The sequence below is a fragment of the Myotis nattereri genome (genome assembly GCF_964212035.1).
Source record: "Myotis nattereri genome assembly, chromosome: 16".
NCBI classification, from domain to species: domain Eukaryota; kingdom Metazoa; phylum Chordata; class Mammalia; order Chiroptera; family Vespertilionidae; genus Myotis; species Myotis nattereri.
The window spans coordinates 4,512,169-4,533,992 of NC_138091.1; the positions used below are offsets into that span (position 1 = coordinate 4,512,169).

Below are 21,824 nucleotides of genomic sequence, written 5' to 3' on the forward strand. Positions count from 1 at the left end.
GTCCTTGCAGAAAACTGTCTGGAGTACTGTGTTCCAGGAGCCCCACACCCAGGCCTGGCCTCACACACAAAAAACAGATCGTTCTCCGACTGGCTACTCTGCGGATCCCTCTTGGTGGGGAGAAGGGAGCATGTGACTGTGGGAACCATCGGGTCCAGCCCAGGGCGTAAAGGCAGGTTCTCACAGAAGGAAGAGCCCATTAGCAATTCTCTGATCTACATGTGTGTGGTCAATAGCTTTGCAGTTAATGGCCCGAATATACATGTCAACCATGAATGTACGCGCTGTCAATTTCTACGTCATGAAATAGATATGAAATTAAAGAATACTCATGGAAACAAAGTCTTTATTATTGCTATAATCAAGGCAAAAATCTCTTAAAACAATTAGCCTTGATAATGGAAATATAATCAGAACCATTATTCATGATTTTACAGTTTGATCTTCTCTGCTGCTCAGACTTCAGTTTCACAAATACTACCTCCCATAAACCTTCGTTACACAAGAGGATGAGAGAACATGGAAGCCACAGAGCACAGCAAGGCCCCTTCTTAGTGATCCAGCTTCAGACCAACCATTTGCTCACTGTGAACCTGTTTCATCCTGTGTTCAAAACACTGGAGACAAAGGCGGAGAATGACCCGCCCCTTGGAGGGTCCGTTGGGACAGCATGGTGAGAACCACCCTGTAACTTCCAAACCCCACAAAAGGAACATCACTCACACTGGTGCCTAGAGCCCTGGGCGGGGCAGCGTCCTTCTCCAGTCCGTGTTCCTGGCAGTCACGTGACAGACCCTGAGCTTGAAATCCTGGGCAGGGCAAAGGGTACCCATGACCGAGCTCCACGCTCAGTAGGCAAGGACCTGGCTCCAAGAGCCACGCAAAATGGACCCCGCTTTACCCTAGAAAGACTTTGTCCGGTTTATTTTACCTTAATTTACATCTGTACAGGCAATAATAAAAAGGCTATTTATTATACAACAATTCAGTGATTTTTACCTAGTTTCAAGAATAATGCATGCAATTACAAATGAGAGGTAGAAACACTGTATTAAAGACCTAAGAATACAAACATCATATAAATAAGTGTTCAAATTAACTGCTGGAATTTCATACAGATAAATAAGGTAAATTACATTACTTGGTCAAAGTAAAGGGAAGCCTTGTTTATGTTTTTATCATGTCACTAAATTAGATTAATGCCAAAGAGCTTCTGTGCAATTTGTCAGTTCAAATTTATTATCTAAAAGGATTAAAATAAAAGGATTAAAACTGGAGAGTGGTTTATTCAAGTATTCAAGCAGGTAATAAAAGAAACCAAACAATGTACAAGGTAGGAACCATTTCTGGAGGGATGCTAACTGCCCACCTTCTCCATAACCAGCTATTTGGTAAACTGTCAGGATTAACATGAATAACACGTATTAGGCTAGAGAGCTGCCGCTTTCCTAAGAGAAAACAAACCTCACTTCTCAATAATTTCATGTAGGCACTCCCCATCATTAACAAGCCTTTAGATCCCAACATGACTTGGCCCTATTAGAATTCTAGCGGGTATCCCTTGATTGACATTTTTTTCTAATACTGCCCAAATAAACCAGCTGTTAAGAAGCCAAGAAGTCCCGGCCACCAATGCACATCCGCATGCACAATAAAGAATGCAACCAAACGCCAACAGCTGCAGCTCAAAAACATCACAGAGAAAACCTGGGGGTGCAGATGAAGAGGTTAGACAAACGCAAAGGTTCACCTGAACACAGGCTCTCACCACTGAAAAGCCTACTAGCGACTACATGTGATTCTGGAAAGGGTGTGTGTATACAATCAAGTAAAGTATTTTTCAAACAAGTCCATTGTGCCTCAGTTAGTTTTAAATTGCAAAATCTAATACAGAGTTGTTTTAATAAATTAGTGCAATATATGAAAGATTTGGGAAGATTAACAATAACAAGAGTCCATATTAGATCAAATTGAAGATTTCACAATTCCTTTTAACTGCCATTTTTCCCGTCTCCTTAAGCTGTTTCTTCCTGAGCTGTTTAAGGGTCATGCTCAGACTTAGACAACATACCCCCAGGACCAAGCTGCCTGGACGAGATGTCGCTGTTTACTTTACATTCAGCAGACACGTGGAATTCCACACACTGCTCTGGTGAGCTAGCGAAGAGCGACTCATTTTGTTTCCTTAATTGTCCTTAAGAATAAATGTACTAGTGATTCTAGCTCTAAGGTACATTTATTTACCAAGTTCACACAGAGCCAAGCGACATACTCTTGCTTCTGCTTCTACAAAGAAAAAGGAAAGGGTGGCTTTCCAATAAGGCAGGTTTCCTACAAACAGGTGGTTTTTGTTTTGAAATCGCTGCTCATTCTCTGGCAGTGACCAGGCGGCACCAGCCCGGACACCTGCTGCTCCTCAGGGCGTGGGAGAGCTGCCGCAGAGCGCTGACAACCTTCTTTCAATACTAGATTTATCTAGAAACAAAACAAAGTAAGTCACAATGAAGATCATTTATATTTTCAAAACCAAGGAAAGAAAAACTAATAAAAAATCACTAACACTCTACCCACATCCGCATCTCTGTTCTGTTTTAGCGTGAGGTTAGCAATTCTGAACACTTTTTCTTCTTTCTGCCTGCTAATTGTCCGGATATGATTTGTAGTTTAGTACTGCACATTGGTAAGGTTTAGATTAGCATGTTAAATAAAGAACATTTAGATTTTAACAGTGGGCTTGCTCACAACTGCAAATAAATTTTAGAACTTCCATCCCTTATAGTTCCTCAAAACGTGGTATGACCACATGCACTCCAGTGGGCCCACCACCCGCCTCAACGCCCAGGTCGCTGCGCTTGTCTTTGACAAGTGACACATGCTGGCATCCTGGCATCCGACCAGCCTCCACTCTGCCGTCTATACCCAATATGCAGTGCACAGGGTCTTAGGATTCTTCAGTCACTAAGCCCACGAGCTTGAAATAATTGCATGTGTTATTATTTAATAATGAAAACAGTGCTCTGCACACAGACACGCCCACCAGCTCAGCAATGCGGAGGGGACACCCAGGGTAACGGCAGAGCATCAGCTCTTCACAAGCCTCGTCTCTGAGCCTCACAACTCTGCTCCTTTATCTTCCAGGAGGAACTGAGGCCACAGAAAGGCGAAGTGACTTGCCCACGAGTGGAAAACCACCACTCAAACCCAGGCAGCATGACTCCAAACTCTAAGCCCTTCCTAATGGGCCCTGGGAGGCACACCCCCGTCTAAGTCACTTACACTTCTGCACATTTTCCACGTCCGCGGGATCCTGGAGAATCTTGGTCAGGCCTTCGAGGAGGAGGGCCGCCTTGTGATAGCGGTACGCGATGTCCTCCGTCTGCTGAAACATCTCGTCCAGGGCCGCAGACTGCACCTGCGCAGCAACAAGACCAGGAGAGTCAGCTTTCCCCAGACATGTACCCCCGTCTGGGCAATGTGGCTCCAAGATTAGTACCATCTACCGAACCACAGAAAGCTTCAAAGACTCATCGGATGAGCAATATCAAAAAGGAGCTGCCTGCTCTAGCTGGTTTGGCTCAGTGGATAGAGCGTCGGCCTACGGACTGAAGGGCCCCGGGTTTGATTCCAGTCAAGGGCATGCACCTCGGTTGCAGGCTCCTCCTTGGCCCGGGCCCTGGTTGGGACTGGCGTAGGAGGCAACAGATGAATGTGTTTCTCTCACATCGATGCTTCTCTCTGACTTTCCCTTTCTCTTCCACTCTCTAAAAAACAAAAGGAGTTTCCTGACGAGTTATTCTGCATGCAAACACAGCCTTCTTGTCCTCAGACATTTGTGACTCACAGGAATTTGCAATTCCAAACTGGTCCTTCTTCGACGTCACTGCAGAGTTTATTTTAAATATACACATTCACACTAGGATAACCTGGCATTTCATTAAAGTAGATTGTTATAATAAAATAAATCATGTTGAAAGTCATTTCTCAGCTTCCTCTTTTAGTTAAGCGATTATCTGGAAAAGTCACTCATTTCTTCAGAGATACTATTTGAGCACCCATGCTGAGGCTAAGTCCAGCGGGGTCATAATAAAGGCAGAAGTCCTCAAAAGGTTGAGTGGACTCTCTCAGCAGGGCTGAAAATCTGCCTGTTATTACCTGCTTCTGGAACAGCCGAAGGCAGTCCCCCAACCTGATGGTCCTTTATTGTTTACCAGGCCTTAACTGTGACATGTATATCTGCTTTGTTAGACTGCAAAATGTGTGAATAAAAAGCCCTGGGTCTGGAGATCCAGGGAGCCCATGTCACTAGAAAGTGGAGCCTCCCCTAGCTCCCCCATGCCTTCCAAATTTATATTTCATGTCTAGTTTCTACTCATTTACATCGCAGCCCCTTCCAGATCCCTGAACCCTTGCAGCTGCGAAAGGACCCTAGCACACCCACTAAGTGCCAGGCACTGGGCACGCGGGGAGGAAGAGCTCCCGCTCTGGGACAGAGGCCTGCAGGACATGCCATTCCGATTCCCAGGATACGTGGTGTTCTTGGAGGAAGCCCCAGGTGGCACAGGACACGTATGAAGTGCACCCCACATGACTACAGGAGGAAGAGGTCAGGGCAAGTTGCCATGATGTGATGCTCAGGCCAAGTCACAGCGAAGCAGGAGTCAGCCAGGTGATGGGGAAGGGGAGTAGGGCCTTGCCATAAATAGGGGACAGCAGAATTATTCACCGGGTTATCCGTTTTCTCTCTCATTATTAAATGCCTGGACTGTCAGTAACCCAGTATCGCCATTTACTTGTCAATATGCACTGTCCCCATCAAAACATAACTTAAAGCCACGCACAGTAAGATAAATACAGCGCATACAGAAAATCAGAGCCTGGGAAAGGAAGAAGAAATACATGGTAATAGCTCTAAGCTTGCTAAGCAGCCAGGGCAAAGGGAGGGGCGTGTTGAAGTCACATGGCTCTATTATCAGAAGAGGAGGAGCACAATTCCCTCTGAGAGGGCACTTCCGTGGCACAACTTCTATAAAAAACTATCGTGTGAATCTTAATTCAGCATAGAGTGATGCAATGCATGCTATTTGTGTCAACAGTTTATATTCAAAAGTTATTTTCATAGGACTTTTTATTATAATGGCTTTCAAAATTAAGTCCAAGGGTGTACTATAACAGTGCAATGCAAATAAACAAATTTGAGGAGCAGAATGGAGGTCTATTATGTTAATGTGGTAAAAATAAGCTCAGTCAACAATTTTTCCCCACTGAAACTATATTTTTATTGATTTCAGAGAGGAAGGGAGAGAAAGAGAGAGAAACATCAATGATGAGAGAGAATCATTGATTGGCTTCCTCCTGCACACCTGCTATTGGGGAATCGAACCGTCATCTCCTGGGTCATAGGTCAATGCTCAACCACTGAGCCATGGCAGCCAGGGTTACCACTATCCTTTAACAGTCCCTAATTTCATCTGCACTTTAGAGCAATTTGCCCCATGAGTCTGAAGACAAATTCTTCCCAACTGTAAAGCAGATTTTACTTTGTGTCTACACTTAAGGAATCTGAGCACATGAATTTCTGTGGATTAACTAATCTCTATCAAGCCAGTTTCTTATACTGAGGAAAATGCAGAAACAGATCCACGAAAGCCTCAGGACACAAACTGTGGGACGATCAGATCCTGCTATTAGCAACTTTAAAGAGGAATCGTGGAGTGTTACCAAACGTGGTAACCACCCTGACTTACTGTGTTACTTCAACGTTAAGTCCAAGTTACTCAGAGGTGAACACAACACTTGGGACTTGGCCGTGTGGGGCATCAACCCTCTTTAAAGGGCTCGATCAGTGGTCGGCAAACTCATTAGTCACCAGAGCCAAATAGCAACAGTACAACGATTGAAATTTCTTTTGAGAGCCAAATTTTTTAAACTTAAACTACATAGGTAGGTACATTGTTATTAACTTAATTAGGGGACTCCTAAGCTGGCCTTTGCTAAAAATGTCCTCAATCTGATGGAGGTACGCTCACTGAGGTCGACCCCTTCCAACTCTCCCATCCACACTCGTCTTTGTATACTTGTCTCGTCTACCTCCTTTCCGAAAACCGACTTCTGCGCATGGGCCACGAAGTTTCAATTGCACATTACGTGTGCGCCCGCACGTGGTATTTTGTGGAAGAGCCACACTCAAGGGGGCCAAAGAGCCGCATGTGGCTCGCGAGCCGCGGTTTGCCAGCCACTGGGCAATGTCAAGCAGGCATTCGATTCAGAAGATCCTTTTCCTGCCCAGGCCTGTTTGGCTCAGTGGATAGGGCGTTGGTCTGTGGACTCAAGGGTCCCGGGTTCGATTCCGATCAAGGGCACATGCCCGGATTGCAAGGCTCAGTCCCCAGTGCAGGAGGCAGCCAATCAATGATTCCCTCTCATCACTGATGTTTCTCTCTCGCTCTTCCTTTCCCTTCCTCTCTGAAACCAATAAAAATATATTTAAAACAAAAAAGATCCTCTTCCAGACGAGAGCACGCGCAGCGAGCGTGCGAGGCTTACCATCTCTACAGCGCAGCTATAGATGAGCTTCTCTGCAGTGACGCTGTTCACTTCATCGATAAACCTCTGTTTGTCGGAGAAGAAGCGGTTCAGCTTCTCTGTAAGTTTCTTGCACATGGTGATGCACAATTTGTATCGTTCATTCATATTTTTGACAACTGAAAAAGAGAATGAATTTTAATTTTCCTCCAGAGATAAAATCGCAGTGATATGCACCTGTCCTGCTGATTTGAGGAAAGTAACACTAAACAATCATTAAAAAAATGACTGAAAGGTTCATATGCTCTCTTTCCGTGAGAGGACTGAGATAAAGTGCTTCTGACTGCTCTCCGTATCAGTTAAGTGGCAAAAACAAAACACAGAAAAGCTGGCACCTTCTGCCATGTAAGAGTATTTAATAACTGATTCCTCACCCAAAACCTGCCTGGAGTCATGGGGAGGGGCAGCCCCGACACGCCACCCATACCTTGTTTCACTGCCGAGGACGGGCTCAACTTCCCGGCCTTGATCTGGGCTTTAGCAAGATGCAGCGACGCCGCCAGCAGCTGGGCCGCTTTCATGTACAACACCAGCTGCTCCACCCGCCTGCACAGAAGGCAGCAAGTGAGCGTTAGCCTGCGAGCCACCGCCAGACGCGGCCCTGCACGTCTCAGCACCATGACAGCAGCCCTCCACGGAAGGGCACGCGCCGGGATATTTTTAACGCACAAACGACTCCGAAGGGCCAAGTTTCGGCATGGAGAAAGATGTGTGTACTTTGAACACAATGATGCACCCGGATAAAAATCAGTGCGATCGCTGTATCATCAGTACCTTCCCCAATGTAATCTACAGGGAGAAGGCGACACTGAGGGTGCAGAGCCTCAAGCCTGGGCTCATGCAGTGGAATCCAGCAGGACGAGGTAACTCAGGGCCTTCCTGAAGCCTGAGCAGCGAGACAGGACCTTCAGCGATGACAGGCCTCCCTCTCAGACAGGACTACAGAAGCATCAAGAACATGGAAATGAACGCAAAGGGCACCTACCCCCAGTCCTTGCTCAGCTGGCTGATCTGGTCCACGAGCACACTCTCCTGGACCTGGTACCAGGAGACGGCGGACGAGCACAGCTCCGGGAGGCCGCCCCGCGCCGCTGTCAGGTCCAGCACACACTCCGTGAACATCAGCATCACGTTCAGGTGGCGCAGGGTGTCGGTGTGTTCCCGCTGCAGCAAAGCCAGCTTGTCTTAGAAACTCTCAGGTTACGGAGAGGTGATGCTCACCTCTGTGCACAGACCACGCACTGCTGACACTGTCTATACTTCTCAATATCAGAGTGAGCAAAGGAGATGGACATTTTTAAATTCCAGGAAACCAGTGAGAATATAAACACAAATAAAACCAAATGTGGATGTGAGCACGTTTGTGTGTATATATGAGAACCCACAGAATTTAGCTTCAAAGATACGAGGTCACCGTGCTTTTACCAGAAAAAAATGAAACACCAAAGGATTCTATCACTATACACGAGACAAACCATGACAAAATAGATACCAAGATTGCAAGGATATTCTGCACAGTAAACCATTCTTGATGGTTTAGTGAATGCTACTGACTTATAACTTGACTTCTGGTGGTTTTTCAGTTAACAGCGATTCCTAACACCAAAGCTCTGTGATCTTTTCAGTTAGAGAGGGAAGCATAGACAGACACAATTGCATGCAGTGAAAATGTATTTTAAAGTTAATGTTGTTTGGAGATTATTTTTTACCTATAAATATATTTTCAAATCTGAAATAAGAGACTAAGTTTCTTCCTCTCCCAGAGAATCATTTTCCTAGAGACAAGAGCATGAACCAATCAACTCCTGGAAGTCTGCTCCACGCCAGCACCTGGACCGTGTGCTCCAACACAGACACACCCATGATGTCCCACACACAGTGGACACAATTTACATCAAAGTTGATGGAGATGGAAAAACCTCTGAAGATTGCCTTCCCAGTCTCAGATTGTATTACACATTTTCAAAATCACCACTAACCCTGCCACAAGATCACCACTAAAGCTTTGTATGCAGTCTATTGTGTGAAATATGTAATTCTCATTCACACAAGATAGAAATGTTAGAGGCCCAGCACTGAGAGAAAGTTTCTTTTTCAGTTGGTCCAGAGAAGCAACCATTTTAGATTGAAATGCAGACTACATTGGCATTGTACTCAGGGACAGGACCAGCAGAGCCCACAGAATGCTGCCCCAGAGGCCAGTGGGAGCAGGGAGTCTTTGGAGTCACAAAACACACCTCTCTTTTCTGGACTGGTGCTCAGCAAGCTTGCGACATGCTTCTCCCTGCAGAGCTGGGCCCATGGAGACACGATGCTGCACTACAAACCTAAGTGAGCACCCGTCTGCTTGGCAGGTTTCCTTTCCAATGTTAGTAACTAACCTGGCATCATGGTTTATTTTTTAAAACCTGACTTTAAGTGTATTATTTCTATCTTATGAAGAAACAGCAGCTTTAAGAATAAGAAGTTATGGTTTCAGGAGAAAGATTATACTTCAGAAGTCCTATAAGTAGTAAGATTATACTTCAGAAGTCCTGTAAGTAGTAAATAAACTTCAGATTAAAAAACTAAGACCACAAAATCTATGTGTGTCACTTCCCATCAACCAAAGCTTGCCATGGATGAGTGGCATGGTCAACATTATTCTGAAAATACGCCAGTAGCGTTTTTCAAACAGAAAAGGTCAGTTAAAGAGAAGAAAAAAACTTCAGAGTTCTGATTCTCTTCCCTACCTCCATCAGCGTCTCCTCCGGCAGCTCAGGCGCTTCAAAGGTGATGAGCCCCTCCAGGCTGGGGGGCGAAGCCCCATAAGGCATGTATCTCAGGCTGGGGGCTGCCTCTGCTCCCGGAGGGGATGGCCCCCAGCATGGCCCGGGTGGGGAGCCCACACACACGCGGCTGCTTGCGGAGCACAGGGAGCCCCCCGAGCTGCTGGAGCCCACTGCAAGGAGACAGGACACGGCGGCTCAGTGCCAGCAAGGTGCACAGTCCCTCATGCTGCTCCCACTACCAGAGAAACACAGGAAACACGCAACGAGAAGCACTGATCCTACTGAAACATACGAATAGCTTTTATTTTGCCTGTCAACCTTTACACCTTGTCATTATGTATTTCTTATAGAGGTCATCACAGCTACTTTTTAAATATTGCTATAAACAAATTTATAGCTAATACATTTCTTCCTGTTTCTCCACATTTTCATAATTATAAAACTCAGTGGATGCCATAGTCGTTAATTAAATTTATATACATAATGCTCATCTGAAAGCATTTTATACTATTTGTGATCTTTTAATATCAAAAATAACACTAGCCCTAAACGGTTTGGCTCAGTGGATAGAGCGTCGGCCTGGGGACTCAAGGGTCCCAGGTTCGATTCCGGTCAAGGGCATGTACCTTGGTTGCGGGCACATTCCCAGTGGGGGTTGTGCAGGAGGCAGCTGATCGATGTTTCTCTCTCATCTGATGTTTCCAACTCTCTATCCCTCTAACCTTCCTCTCTGTAAAAAAATCAATAAAATATATTAAAAAAAAACATTCCAACTTTTATAAAAAAAAAAAAAAATAACACTAATAAAATCTAAATTTCCCCTTCTTTGCAGTAATTCCCTTGTGATTAATGCTCCAAAGAAGTATGATAAACAGGAATGGGATTACCACAGAGCAAATATCGTAAACTTTCAACAGCTTTGTAAGAACCACCACCACTCTCTGCAGCAGCTGTGAGCCAGCACGAGCCCGCTAACCACACAGCCAGGGAGCCTCTGCTCTGAACGCTGGCTTAGTTAACAGGCGTCAAATGCTCCTTTCTTAGAATGAAAGCTTCTTCTTATTTAATACTTTTTCAATCTTAAAAACAAGATTATTAGCTCTACTTGCTCTCTTGTGGTCTATTTATATCCTTTGCTTACTGATCTACTGAATCTTGATTAGTAACTTATTTAGCATGAGAGAACTTAAAGGACACACTGTGTAATCTATAAAGTAATGTAAATGATGGCTCATTTCAAGTCCAATCTAAATATTCTCTCAAGTTTTGGTATAAATAACCTATTTATAGAGTATAAATGATAAACCCAATCTACCATCCTGTCTAAATGTAGGATTAAGTGCCAAGATTGGGACCCAAAGTACAAAGGAAAAAAAGGGTAAATTAGGTTTTAAAATACACAAAACAAAGATAAACCACCTGTCATTTTCAAAACCTTTCCTGGATGCACTAAAACCAGCCTTCAGTATAACACAAGTATATAAGTATACAACATAGTGCTTTTACTTCATAAAGTTTTTTTAATAAATATTGCCTCATTTATTTCTTATAACCCTTTAAGAAAATAGTTATTTCCGTGTCATTGGAAAAAGAAAGCGAACTCCAGAGCGGCTCAGTGACTCAGCCATCCAGCCACACTATGCCATTCTCAGAACACCCGCTCCAAGCGTGAGACAGACTAGAGGCGAGTCTTCACCTGAGGTTGTCCTTGGTCGAAGGACCGTGTGGGTCCGAGTGGGGGCCGTGGCGCTGTGTGGAGGGGACCCCACAGTGAACAGGACGGCCCTGGAGCTGGCTGCTGCTCCCCCGGGAGGCACTAGGGCCACACCACAGGCTCCTGCAGGGGCGGCCACAGAAAGGCACATTACTTTATAGTGTTTATATTGGGGGTGGGATTATAGGAGACCTTCACTTTTATATTGTTTGTTTTTACAGTAAGCATTCAATACAGATACCCATTAAAACTATTTTATAGTAATCTTTTCATGGCTATGAATCTTTTTCACACCAAAGCCCAGTATTCAGTTACTTCTGTGTACTTTTAAAACACACGAACTGGCCCTGGCTGGGTGGCTCAGTTGATTGGAGCATTGTCCCATACATTAAAAGGTTGCAGGTTCCACCCTAACCAGTTTGGCTCAGTGGATAGAGTATCGGCCTGCGGACCGAAGGGTCCCGGGTTCCATTCCAGTTAAGGGCATGTACCTTGGTTGCAGGCACATCCCCAGTAGAGGGTGTGCAGGAGGCAGCTGGTCGATGTTTCTAACTCTCTATCCCTCTTCCTTCCTCTCTGTGAAAAATCAATGAAATAACTTAAAAAATATAAAATAAAAATATGGGTTTTTTTTTAAAAAAAGGTTGCAGGTTCGATCCCCAATTGGGGCATGTGCAGAAGGCAACCGATCAATATTTCTCTCAAAAAAAAAAATCAATAAAAACATATCTCCAGGTGAGGATAGAAAACAAAACACATTAACTGCAGTCAATTATCCTGTTGAGAATAATTTGAAAAAGTGGAAACCAAGAATAGGGGATAAAAATTTGAGGTAAAGCTGAAGGTAGATCAGGAGTCTCCATAGCAACAGAGCTACAGAAGGATGTTGAAAACTGAGTGAAAGTATATTTATGCCTTAGAATCGCACTCTTACAACTGCAGGAAGACAGGGAGCTGCAACAGGTGTCGAAGGGGCTTAATGGGCTGAAGTTGGGCTAAAGAAGAGAAGGTGAAAAATCTCCCATCCACCAAACTAAGCAGAATCAAGAAAAGTTGTCCAAAGCGGTTCCACACTCAAGCATCTGAAACACATTACATTTCTGAGACCACAGAATGGAGGCAGGAGTTAACTACATACATCATGAATTTAAAGGAGAGACTTAACCAGATACAGAAAAAAATTGCCTCTCAATGTTCATCTTCTCTGCAACAGAGCATAGCACATTTAAAGCATCGACTTAACGGCAAAAATGTGGGTTCATAAAACCTTCCTGGGAGCAAGGAATAAGTGGGAAGTAATTAACAGTACCTACTGTTACACAAAATGTACAAAATGACATAGGTACTCTTGTCACTTACTGTAATATCTTTATGATTTTATTCTATTAGGTATAAAAGTATTTAAAGATGGTCATGGGTATATTTTCAGAGCCAATGACCCTCTTTTTTTTCACTAAGGCTTAAGTTTTTCCTATTTCCTACTATCAATAATTTTTATTTCCAGAAACTGAAATTTCATGATTAGAAAAAATTTATAATTTCAAATGATGATAATAAAATTCATGTGGGCCCTGGCCGGTTTGGCTCAGTGGATAGAGCCTCGGCCTGCGGACTGAAGGGTCCCAGGTTCGATTCTGGTCAGGGGCGTGTGCCTCGGTTGCGGGCACATCCCCAGTGGGAGGTGTGCAGGAGGCAGCTGGTCGGTGTTTCTCTCTCATCGATGTTTCTAACTCTCTGTCCCTCTCCCTTCCTCTCTGTAAAAAATCAGTAAAATATATTAAAAAAAAAAATTCATGTGGAAGAGAGAAAAAAGAATAAGTTATAAAAAATTCATTTTATGGCTAAAAATTTTTTAAGTATGTTTTTATTATTTTAGAGAGAGTGGGAGAAGAAGAGGGAGAGGGAGGAGAGAAAGAGAAAGAGAAATATCAATCGCCTTCTGCGTGCACCCTGACCCAGGATCAAACCCACAACCTGGGCATGTGCCCTGACTGGGAATCAAACCGGTGACCTTTTGGTGCAATGGTTCTCTCATCTCTGCTCAACCAACTGAACCACACTGGCCAGGGCATGCCTAAAAATTAAGAAAAAAAGATCTGGTTTCACATGCACAAACTTGGCCTTAACACCTATTCATGTAGAACTCAAAAGCTCTATGAAATTTAAATTTCTTTCTAAAAGAGAATTAGAAAAAGTCATTCTACATAATATAATCATTCAGGCAAGCTGTTTTCAAAAAATTGGTAAAAAGCACATAGAACGGAGAATTCTGAAACTCTTCCAAGGAAACTGACTTTATTTGAAACAGAACATGGGGAAGTTCATGCCTAAGGGCACTGTCCCCCCAGAATGAAGACGGTGATGGTAGGAAACTGAGCTAAGGGCTCTAATGGAGAAAGTAAAGAACATGTAAGAACCGATGGGTAGCCTAAGTAGAGAGAGGGACACTCGAGAAAAGGAAATGTTACAAGTAAAAATCACTGAAAGACCGATGAATAACGAATTTGATAAGCTCATCGTAGCCTGGACATGGCAGAGGGGAGAATCAGCTTGGAGATACGTCAATAGGAACTTCCAAAACTGAAAAGCAAAGAGGAAGAAGAATGAAAGAATAGAAACAAAAACCACAGAATACCCAAGAACTGTGGACGCCTATAACGGAGTCCCATATGCACAATGGGAATATCAGAAGGCAAAGAAAGAGAAAAGGAACAGCAGAAATATCTGAAGTACTAATGACCGAGACTTTTTCAAAATTAATGACAAAACCCAACCACAGCTCCAGGAAGCTTAGAACACCAAGCATGATGAATACCAAAAAGTCCACACCTGGGCATATGTTCTTTGGATTAGAGATCCTGTTCAATCAGTTATCTGCTAGTCCAGATATTCCCTCCTTCGGATGCTCATGGGAAAATCAATTAAAAAATTATAGTGTGTCCAAGAGACCTCTGCCTGGAGCTCCCAAGCCACAGCTCCTAGGCCACACAACACCTTGGCCCCAGAGGAAACCAATTCTCAGGAATTCTTTGTGGCTTCTTCAAATTCCTACACTAGCTCTATATATTTGGCATGCATAAAGGCGTGTAAAACAGTAAAAACTCTGAGATATTAAAGAGACTATACATTTACCCATTTCTTACTCCTGTGCATACATCTTGACAAATATGACTTTTAAAAAATGATAGCCCTAGCCAGTTTGCCTCAGTGGGTAGTGTCGGCCTGTGGCAACAAAGGGTGCCAGGTTCAATTCCAGTCAGGGGCATGTACCTCGGCTGCAGGTTCCTCCCCAGCCTGGGCCCTGGTCAGGGCTCATGCAGGAGGCAACCAATCCATGTGTTTCTCTCACATTGGTGTTTCTCTCTTCCACTCTCTCTATAAAAGATCAGTGGAAAAAATCCTCAGGTGAGGATTAAAAAAATAATACAGTGGGGCCTTGACTTACGAGTGTCCTGAATAACGAGTTTTTCGAGATATGAGCTGTCTCTCGGCGGATTTTTTGCTTTGAGTTGCGAGCTAAAATTCGGGTTATGAGCCAGCTTCAGATACCCCACCGCTAGTTGGCGCAGCGAACGTCACAGTGAACACCACAACATCAGCCCAGCATCACGTGTCTCACTCATTCACATTAAGATTTGACATATGAGTAATTTGAGTTATGAGCTCCATCACGGAACAAATTAAACTCGTAAGTCAAGGCCCCACTGTAATAGAGAAAACAAGACTAAAGAGGCTACAATAGTGATTTTGAAATTTAGGTACAGATTCCTAAAATCCAAGTCTGGGTTAGGTCTGGAATCTAAATGTGGGTCTACAGACGTAACAGCCCTTGGAACAGCTATGCAAGGGCCAGGGATCTCAGTGACCTATGGGTCTTTATAGGAACTCCTTGCTGTATAAGAAATAGTTAAGAATGCACGAGTGTTTCGCCTAACTTTAGCCAGTATTATCTTACTGATAAAAAATGATCTTGGTCAGAATTCCTTCTAACTCCTAGGCCAATGGTCATCAAGATATGGAACAAGTCCCTGTCTTGATAGGCTACTGAGAAAGACAAAAAGACAAGGACAGGATAAAGAAATCTAGGCCAGTACGCTCATGATCAATCAGTAGAAGCAGGTAGGTAGAATATATATCTCCAGCCCATGTCCTAAGCCCTGGAACCTTTGCATAGACTATCTTACATGCCAAAAGGAAATTAAAGTTGCAGGTGGAACTAGAATTGCTAACCAACTGACCTTAACATAAAAAGATAACCCAGTGGGTCCCATGTAACCACAAGGGTCCTTTAAGTGCAGAATAGGGAGGCAGGTCAGAATCTAGGCTGGCCACTGCTGATTTCCAGATGGAAGGGGCTGAGCAGGGATGAGAGCAGTGTCCAGAAGCTGGAGAAGGCAAGGAAGCACACCCTCCCCAGAGCCCGCAGGAGCCTGCTGGCACCTGGACTTGTCCAGAGAGACCAATTTCACACTTCTAATTACCTGCTCCCATCCCCCTCAAAAACAAATAGTTTTCTCTTACCTATATCCATTGGTCGTTCTGTATTTAAACTGTCTGTGCTGCCTTGATGTCCACCTAAAGGTGTCTTGACTTGTTGATCGGATAGTTTCCCAGTACTGACAGATCTAAAAAGAAGAGTGATTTTAATAATGAAAAATCCACACGTAAATAATAAGGATTTAAGCCAAGCCATAAAAGGGTTAATGCGAAGCCAGAGAACAAGGAGACAAAAATAGATAACAATTCAGGGTAGAGATAAACTTCATTAACCAATATAAACAAGAGGCAGAAATAGGCTATTCAGGAAATTCAGCAGAGCTCTGTATTTCCAGCTACAGGAAGCATCTATGGTTTTCGGACTCTAAATGTATAGAGTTCATATCCAGCTACTCATTTGGTCTGGTTGTTTTGTAACAGAAATATATGCACTATGGTAGTTTTCATGTTTATTTTTTAATTTTTAAATACATTTTTATTGATTTTAGAGAGAGGAAGGAAGAGGGATAGAGAGAGATAGAAACATTGATTGCCTCCTTCACGCCCCCTACTAGCATCAAGCCAGGCATGTGCCCTGACCGGGAATTGAACCGTGACCTCCTGGTTAATTGGCCAATGCTCAACCACTGAGCCACACCAGCAAGGCAGTTTTCATGTTTAAAGCTGGAAGGAAACGGTGTTTTTTACCTGCCAAACAGTGCCTTGCTTTGCTGCTCAGACGTCTGCCTCTCCCTTCCTGGTAGTAAGAGACAATGAGAGCATTCTCGTGGGTCATCCCCATCTTTAGATTGCCCTTCAGAAGGCCCATGGCGAGGAACCAACGCTAGCAGGTTGGAAGATGCTTGTGTTTTGGGGATTTTGAAAGGAGCTGTGGTCTAAAGAAACACGTAAGCTGGTTATTGCGGTGTGCAAAGCATTCAGGACTGGCAGGCTGCATAGCCCAGCAGCCAGGAGCACTGACTCTGGAGTTGGTCAGAACTGGATTAAAATACTGGCCCTTCCACTTACAGCCTCTAACCGTGGGCACCTCAGTGGGATAATGTACATAAAGCATTCAAGTCAAGGGCCTACACTGTACCTGGCACATAGCAAATGCTCATTAAATTGTAGCTCTTCTCATCCTAAGTCCTTTCCATACTAGTTCATGACCTATTGTAGAGAGCTCAGTTCAGCTATTCCATGGTATCGCTGCCTCTGCATCCATTCTGTTTGGCCAAGTGGACTGCAGGGACCTTAAACTGACACTTGCCTGTAAGTGCACGCCCTAGCTAGCAGCCCACACATCACGAGCAAATGTCAGCTCCTGAGGTGACGCCCCACCTCCCCTTAGGTAAGACCCCTATGGAGCTTACCAGAACCCTGCTTTTTGGTTTGAATTGAGCAATCTAGCCTTAGCCAGGAACCCGAAACACTCTACCCATGAACCACAAAAAAGGCATGCACCCAGACCCTGCCTCTCCCTTGCTGCATGCCATCTGGGCATCCCCCCCACCCCCACCCCCACCCCCACCCCCGCCCAGGATGTGCAGGGTGTCTCTTTCAGGAGCTGTGAGTAAAAGACCTCCATTTCAACTTCTCTTGTGGTCTGTTGTTGAACTGGCTCTCCATCCGTCCACTTCACAATGTTAACCTAACAAAGCCGTAACCCCTACAAAGGTTTAATCAACACACCTTGGTAGGAGAGCCAATGATTGTTGGTAAAGGGGTTTTAAAGAACCAGTCAGAACTCCGCGGAGAGGACCCCAGGTGTTTGGTGGGAGAAGTCCCCAGGCTGCCCGGCCGACTGGGCTGCGGCGAGTGACTGCACCCAGCCCCCGTGTGGGACGGGCACACGGGGTCCGAGTGCTGCTTTCTGAGCTTCTGCTTGTGCTGGTAGATGTCAGTGAGGCTGGGGGCGCTCTGCAGCCTAGCACCCAAGAAGAAAGACTGTGGTGACTGAGCCTGCAGCACTGAAGAACCTACCAAGAAAACAGACGCAGTGTTAACCCAGTGGGAAGAAGCACATGGCACAAACATAAGGATTAAGAGAACAGTCTCCCTCCCGCCCCGCTCCTCCTCTCCCTTCCATTTCAAAGCGGGAGAGGGAGAGAAGCATCAATAATGAGAGAGGATCATTGATTGGCTGCCTCCCGCATGCCCCCTACTGGGGATTGAGCCCGCAACCCAGGTATGTGCCCCTGACCGGAATCAAACCTGGGACCCTTTGGTCTACAGGCCGATGCTCTATCCACTGAGCCAAACCAGCTAGGGCAAGAAGACAATTCTTAAAATGAGAATTTCAATGAAAGCCTTTACTTGGCGGGAGACTATTTTTATGGCATCCTTTACAAACCAGTGACAAGAACATTGTCACTGATATTCTCAGGAGACAGAAGTGGATAACGGGTATATTAGCTGCTTTATCAGCAGCTAGCAAATAACTCAGATTAATGCGAGGTCTAATTAGGACCAAAACAACAAACACTGAGCATGAACAGGATCATTTCCATCCTTTACATAAACACATACTTGGGTTTAACAGTGTGATTATTCCCTTTTCTCACACCTCAACTAAAATAAACTTTTCAAACGAACCCAGAATAACCCTTTCTTCCTTTCTTAAAATAAAAAAAAAAAGATATGTAAAGAGAATTAGATAATACACTGTTCCTGAATTTGATTTTATTTGTTTAAAATTAACAAGCTTATGGCCCTGGCCGATGTGCCTCAGTTGGCTGGACATCATCCCATGAACCAAAAGGTTGCTAATTCGCTTCCCGGTCAGGGCACACACCCAGGTTATGTGCCCAATCCCCGGGAGGGGGTGTGCAGGAGGTAGCCATGCAATGTCTCATTCTCACATCAATGTTTGTCTCGCTCTCTCCCTTCCTCTCTTTTTAAGAATCAATAAAACATCTTCAGATATTCTTGACTCTAAGGGGATGCCTACCAGGGGCCTGGAAGAGTCTTGATATGCTGAGCAGTTGGCCACAAAAAGGGACTTCAACCACACAAACCTGGTTGCTGCCAACTTAAGGTCCACTAAGCCTTGAGCTACACTTACAAATTCTTTGGCACTTCTAAGCCAAACTATCACCGATAATATTAAGAACATACAAATCTTCTCAGTGATCTATAACCATCATCTTTCTAAAAACGGACATCAACAGGAGCTTTTGCTACTGACCACTCCTGGCTAACTTCATACTGAATTTGATATTTAACTTTTCATAACAGGGTTCTGCCAAACACACACAGGCACAGGTATATATATGCATGTGTGTACATGCGCATATGCACAAAAGTAAAAAGTGGCAAAGTGTTATGGTCCGGAAAGCTAATTTGTATGCTTTCCCAAGGATCAGAGTTCCTTTAACTGGCCAACTCAAATGCACGTACAGTAAGATTTGACTTTAAAAAGTACGATTTACACACATCTTTGGAAGCATATATGGTACATAATAAAGCAAATAAACATCTATATTTGTTTTTTATTTGATGCTAACTAGTAGTTCTTATCAAGAATAGTATTACTTGGGGACGGGGATGAGCTAGAAGGGGTCAGCTACATCTGCATCTACGTAATACTGTCAACAATAAGGATTTAAAAAAAAGAATAGTATTAATCAAAGCAATAAAATTTCATTACCTAGGTTTTCATTATCTGTGTGACAATGACCAAAATTTAGCTAAGTTACTTAATTCCTAAGACTTATTTTCATGAAAGAATCATATACCCAAAAACAGATGGCCACACCAACTGGGCACCAATTCTGTTTTTTTGATAAGACTAGAAAAACATAACTCAAATCCATCCTATATAATAAAAGGCTAATATGCAAATTGTCCCCTCGACTGGGAGTTCGACCAGGGAGCTGGGCCTGCCAACCGCCCACAGCCCTGCCCCCGATTGCCCCAATTGGGGGTGGGGCCAGCCCGCCGACTACCCGTGACCCCTCCACCCTCCCACACCCTACGGCCGGACCCCACCTGTGCACTAATTCGTGCACCAGACCTCTAGTTCATAACAGGATTACAGTTATTAATATGCCAACTCCATCTCCTACCTGAAGAGTTCCTCCTCCCGGACTCCTGGCCCTGCGGGCGCCCACAGCAGCACTGACTCCATGGCTCTGGAATGGCACCAACTGCAAAGAGGGAACAGGGGCAGGGCAGACAAATGCTTCAAAACCAGCTAAGAATGGAGACAGGCAATACATGCAGATTGCACAGTACATTGTAGTTTACAAAATTTACCCAGCAAACATTTAGCTCAGCTAAACAACCAATGTGCTGGGTACTGGGCAAACTAGGATCAAAAGTACCTATACTCTTAAAACAAGATCAATAGGAAAGAAAGCCATGTACAATCAGTGTCTGCAACAAGTATGTCCTTAAAACAGGGAAGTACAGTTTGTCCAGAGTTGGGGGCTTGTGGAGCTGAATGACAGCCCAGCAACTGTCCCTCTGAATCCACCCTATTCCTGCTCCCCAGGGCTCCCAGATATGACTGCATATGTTCGAGGCATTCATTCAGGCCTGTTCAAGCAGGTCAGGAAATTTGGACAACTCAGTGCATGGGGACACTCTTTCAGCTGGGCTAACCTCTCTGAGCCCTCACTGTAGCCAGGACTCCTCCTTCCTTCCTTTCCCTCAGATGGTCGCATCTGCATGGCAGTCTCGGGGGGCTCCCTGTGAACTCTTGCTCCCTCCCCTTTATCCAGCACAGGTGTCCCCCAATCTCTCTTGCACATCTCTGCAGCTACCTTCTTTGCATGTACCTCTCAGGACCCAAATCAATAAAAAGGAGAGCTGGTGAAGACTTCAGGCGATTTAAGTAGCAAGAGACCTATGTCTACAAAGAGGAAGAGGCACCGCCAAGGGATTAGGTCGGCAGGCAAAGGGTTAGCAGACCCCGAGGAAGAGCCTGTTCCTGAGTTCAAGGGTAAGTTTTGGAACATTTCTCTGGAAACCTTGGAGTGCCTGAGGAGCTGCTGAAGGATGAGGCAGAGCCAAGATTTTGTTTGAAAAAAAATACCAGCTAAAAACAGCTTCAAAACCATTGCAACAGGTGAGGTGGTGATAAACGTTTTTTGGTGGGTTTCTTTTTTAAACATTATCACTATGGTTTTGAAATCAGGGCTTCTGGGCACTGTCCTTGCTCTGCCTCCTCCCAACCTTCCCATTCCCTCTGAATCCTACTCTGGCAGTCCTGGCTGAGGGTGGCGGCCCTCTCCCTTTAGAAATGTGTGTGCGTGTGTGTATAAAAAGTTTTGCGTTGTTTTTCTGTTTTTTCCATTTTGAGATCTACCCCCACTGGGCCTTCTCTGTACCACCTTTTCTTCCCCACCACACGGATGCTGTTTTACACAAATTCTGCAATCCCAGCTGCTCTGGTCTCTCTGTCCTACTTCCACTAAACGTACGCTTTAAGGCTTGTTTTTGTGTTTGGTTGGGTTTTGTTGCTGCTGCTGTGTTTCTGTTTTAGCTGTTCCTCTGCTGTACATAGTTCCCAGGAGGTGGCAGTCTGTAACGGGGCTACCGCCACACCCCTCCCTGGTCACAGGCAGTGCTGTTATGTACACGACTGTCTTTTAATCCTCAGAAATCTGAGTGGGATGTAGGGTAGGGGTTTTATGTACTTTAACCTAGATTTTCTGACTTTGTGGTTAGAGCCCAAACCCAAAGGAGATACTTTTGATGCAAAAGATCCATTTGTATTATATTTCCAATGGACGTCCTAACAGATTTACCCAGAGGTTCTCAATTGGGACTAAGGGGCAGGGTGTACCCAGGGGGGTGGGATATGGTCCCAGCCAACTGAGACTCTTTGCCAACGTGAGCCAACAGTCCCATACAGAGTGCCAGGTCAGATCTAGCAGTAAAAAGGTTGAAGACAACTGCTTTAAACTCGTACCCAAAGGGGAAGGTGAATAAGGCCTGGAAGACCCAGTGGAGAGTCTTCGTCCGACTGTCTGTGCTGTGTCTGCGGGCGCTGGGGAGCCGGCTCCCACTCGGAGGAAGCCCATAGGGCTGGTGTTGGACCTTCGCACCACTGCAGACCTGGGAAGAAAAAGAAAATGACCCCTCTGACAGGTTCTAGGACTCTCTTTACTGTCTTTTTTCCCTAAAACTTCCTAGAAATATGCCATGGAGTAGATTTTTTAAAAATATGTAACACAGTCACATGGCACAGGTATAAAGTGCGTAACATTATACAGTGAAGTAGCCCTCTCCCCCTAATTCCCAGCACTCCCTCCACCTTATGCACAAGGCTCCCC

The 21,824-nt window shown here is 44.7% G+C and overlaps 1 protein-coding gene across 1 annotated transcript in view; it reads right to left on the reverse strand.

Annotated features, from left to right (window-relative positions):
• Positions 1 to 329: 329 nt before the first annotated feature.
• The window catches only part of ULK2 (unc-51 like autophagy activating kinase 2), a 116,157-nt gene continuing 94,662 nt past the window's right edge, over positions 330 to 21,824 (reverse strand). The window contains exons 16-27 of the mRNA XM_081110789.1: positions 21,461 to 21,606; positions 19,611 to 19,691; positions 17,236 to 17,522; positions 16,252 to 16,439; positions 15,589 to 15,692; positions 11,050 to 11,190; positions 9,315 to 9,523; positions 7,568 to 7,746; positions 7,010 to 7,128; positions 6,544 to 6,701; positions 3,277 to 3,412; positions 330 to 2,475 (exon numbers count right to left, since the gene is read on the reverse strand). Of these exons, the coding sequence (XP_080966915.1) occupies positions 2,417 to 2,475; positions 3,277 to 3,412; positions 6,544 to 6,701; positions 7,010 to 7,128; positions 7,568 to 7,746; positions 9,315 to 9,523; positions 11,050 to 11,190; positions 15,589 to 15,692; positions 16,252 to 16,439; positions 17,236 to 17,522; positions 19,611 to 19,691; positions 21,461 to 21,606 (1,807 nt within the window). The 3' untranslated portion in view covers positions 330 to 2,416. The remainder of the gene's footprint in view (positions 2,476 to 3,276; positions 3,413 to 6,543; positions 6,702 to 7,009; positions 7,129 to 7,567; positions 7,747 to 9,314; positions 9,524 to 11,049; positions 11,191 to 15,588; positions 15,693 to 16,251; positions 16,440 to 17,235; positions 17,523 to 19,610; positions 19,692 to 21,460; positions 21,607 to 21,824) is intronic.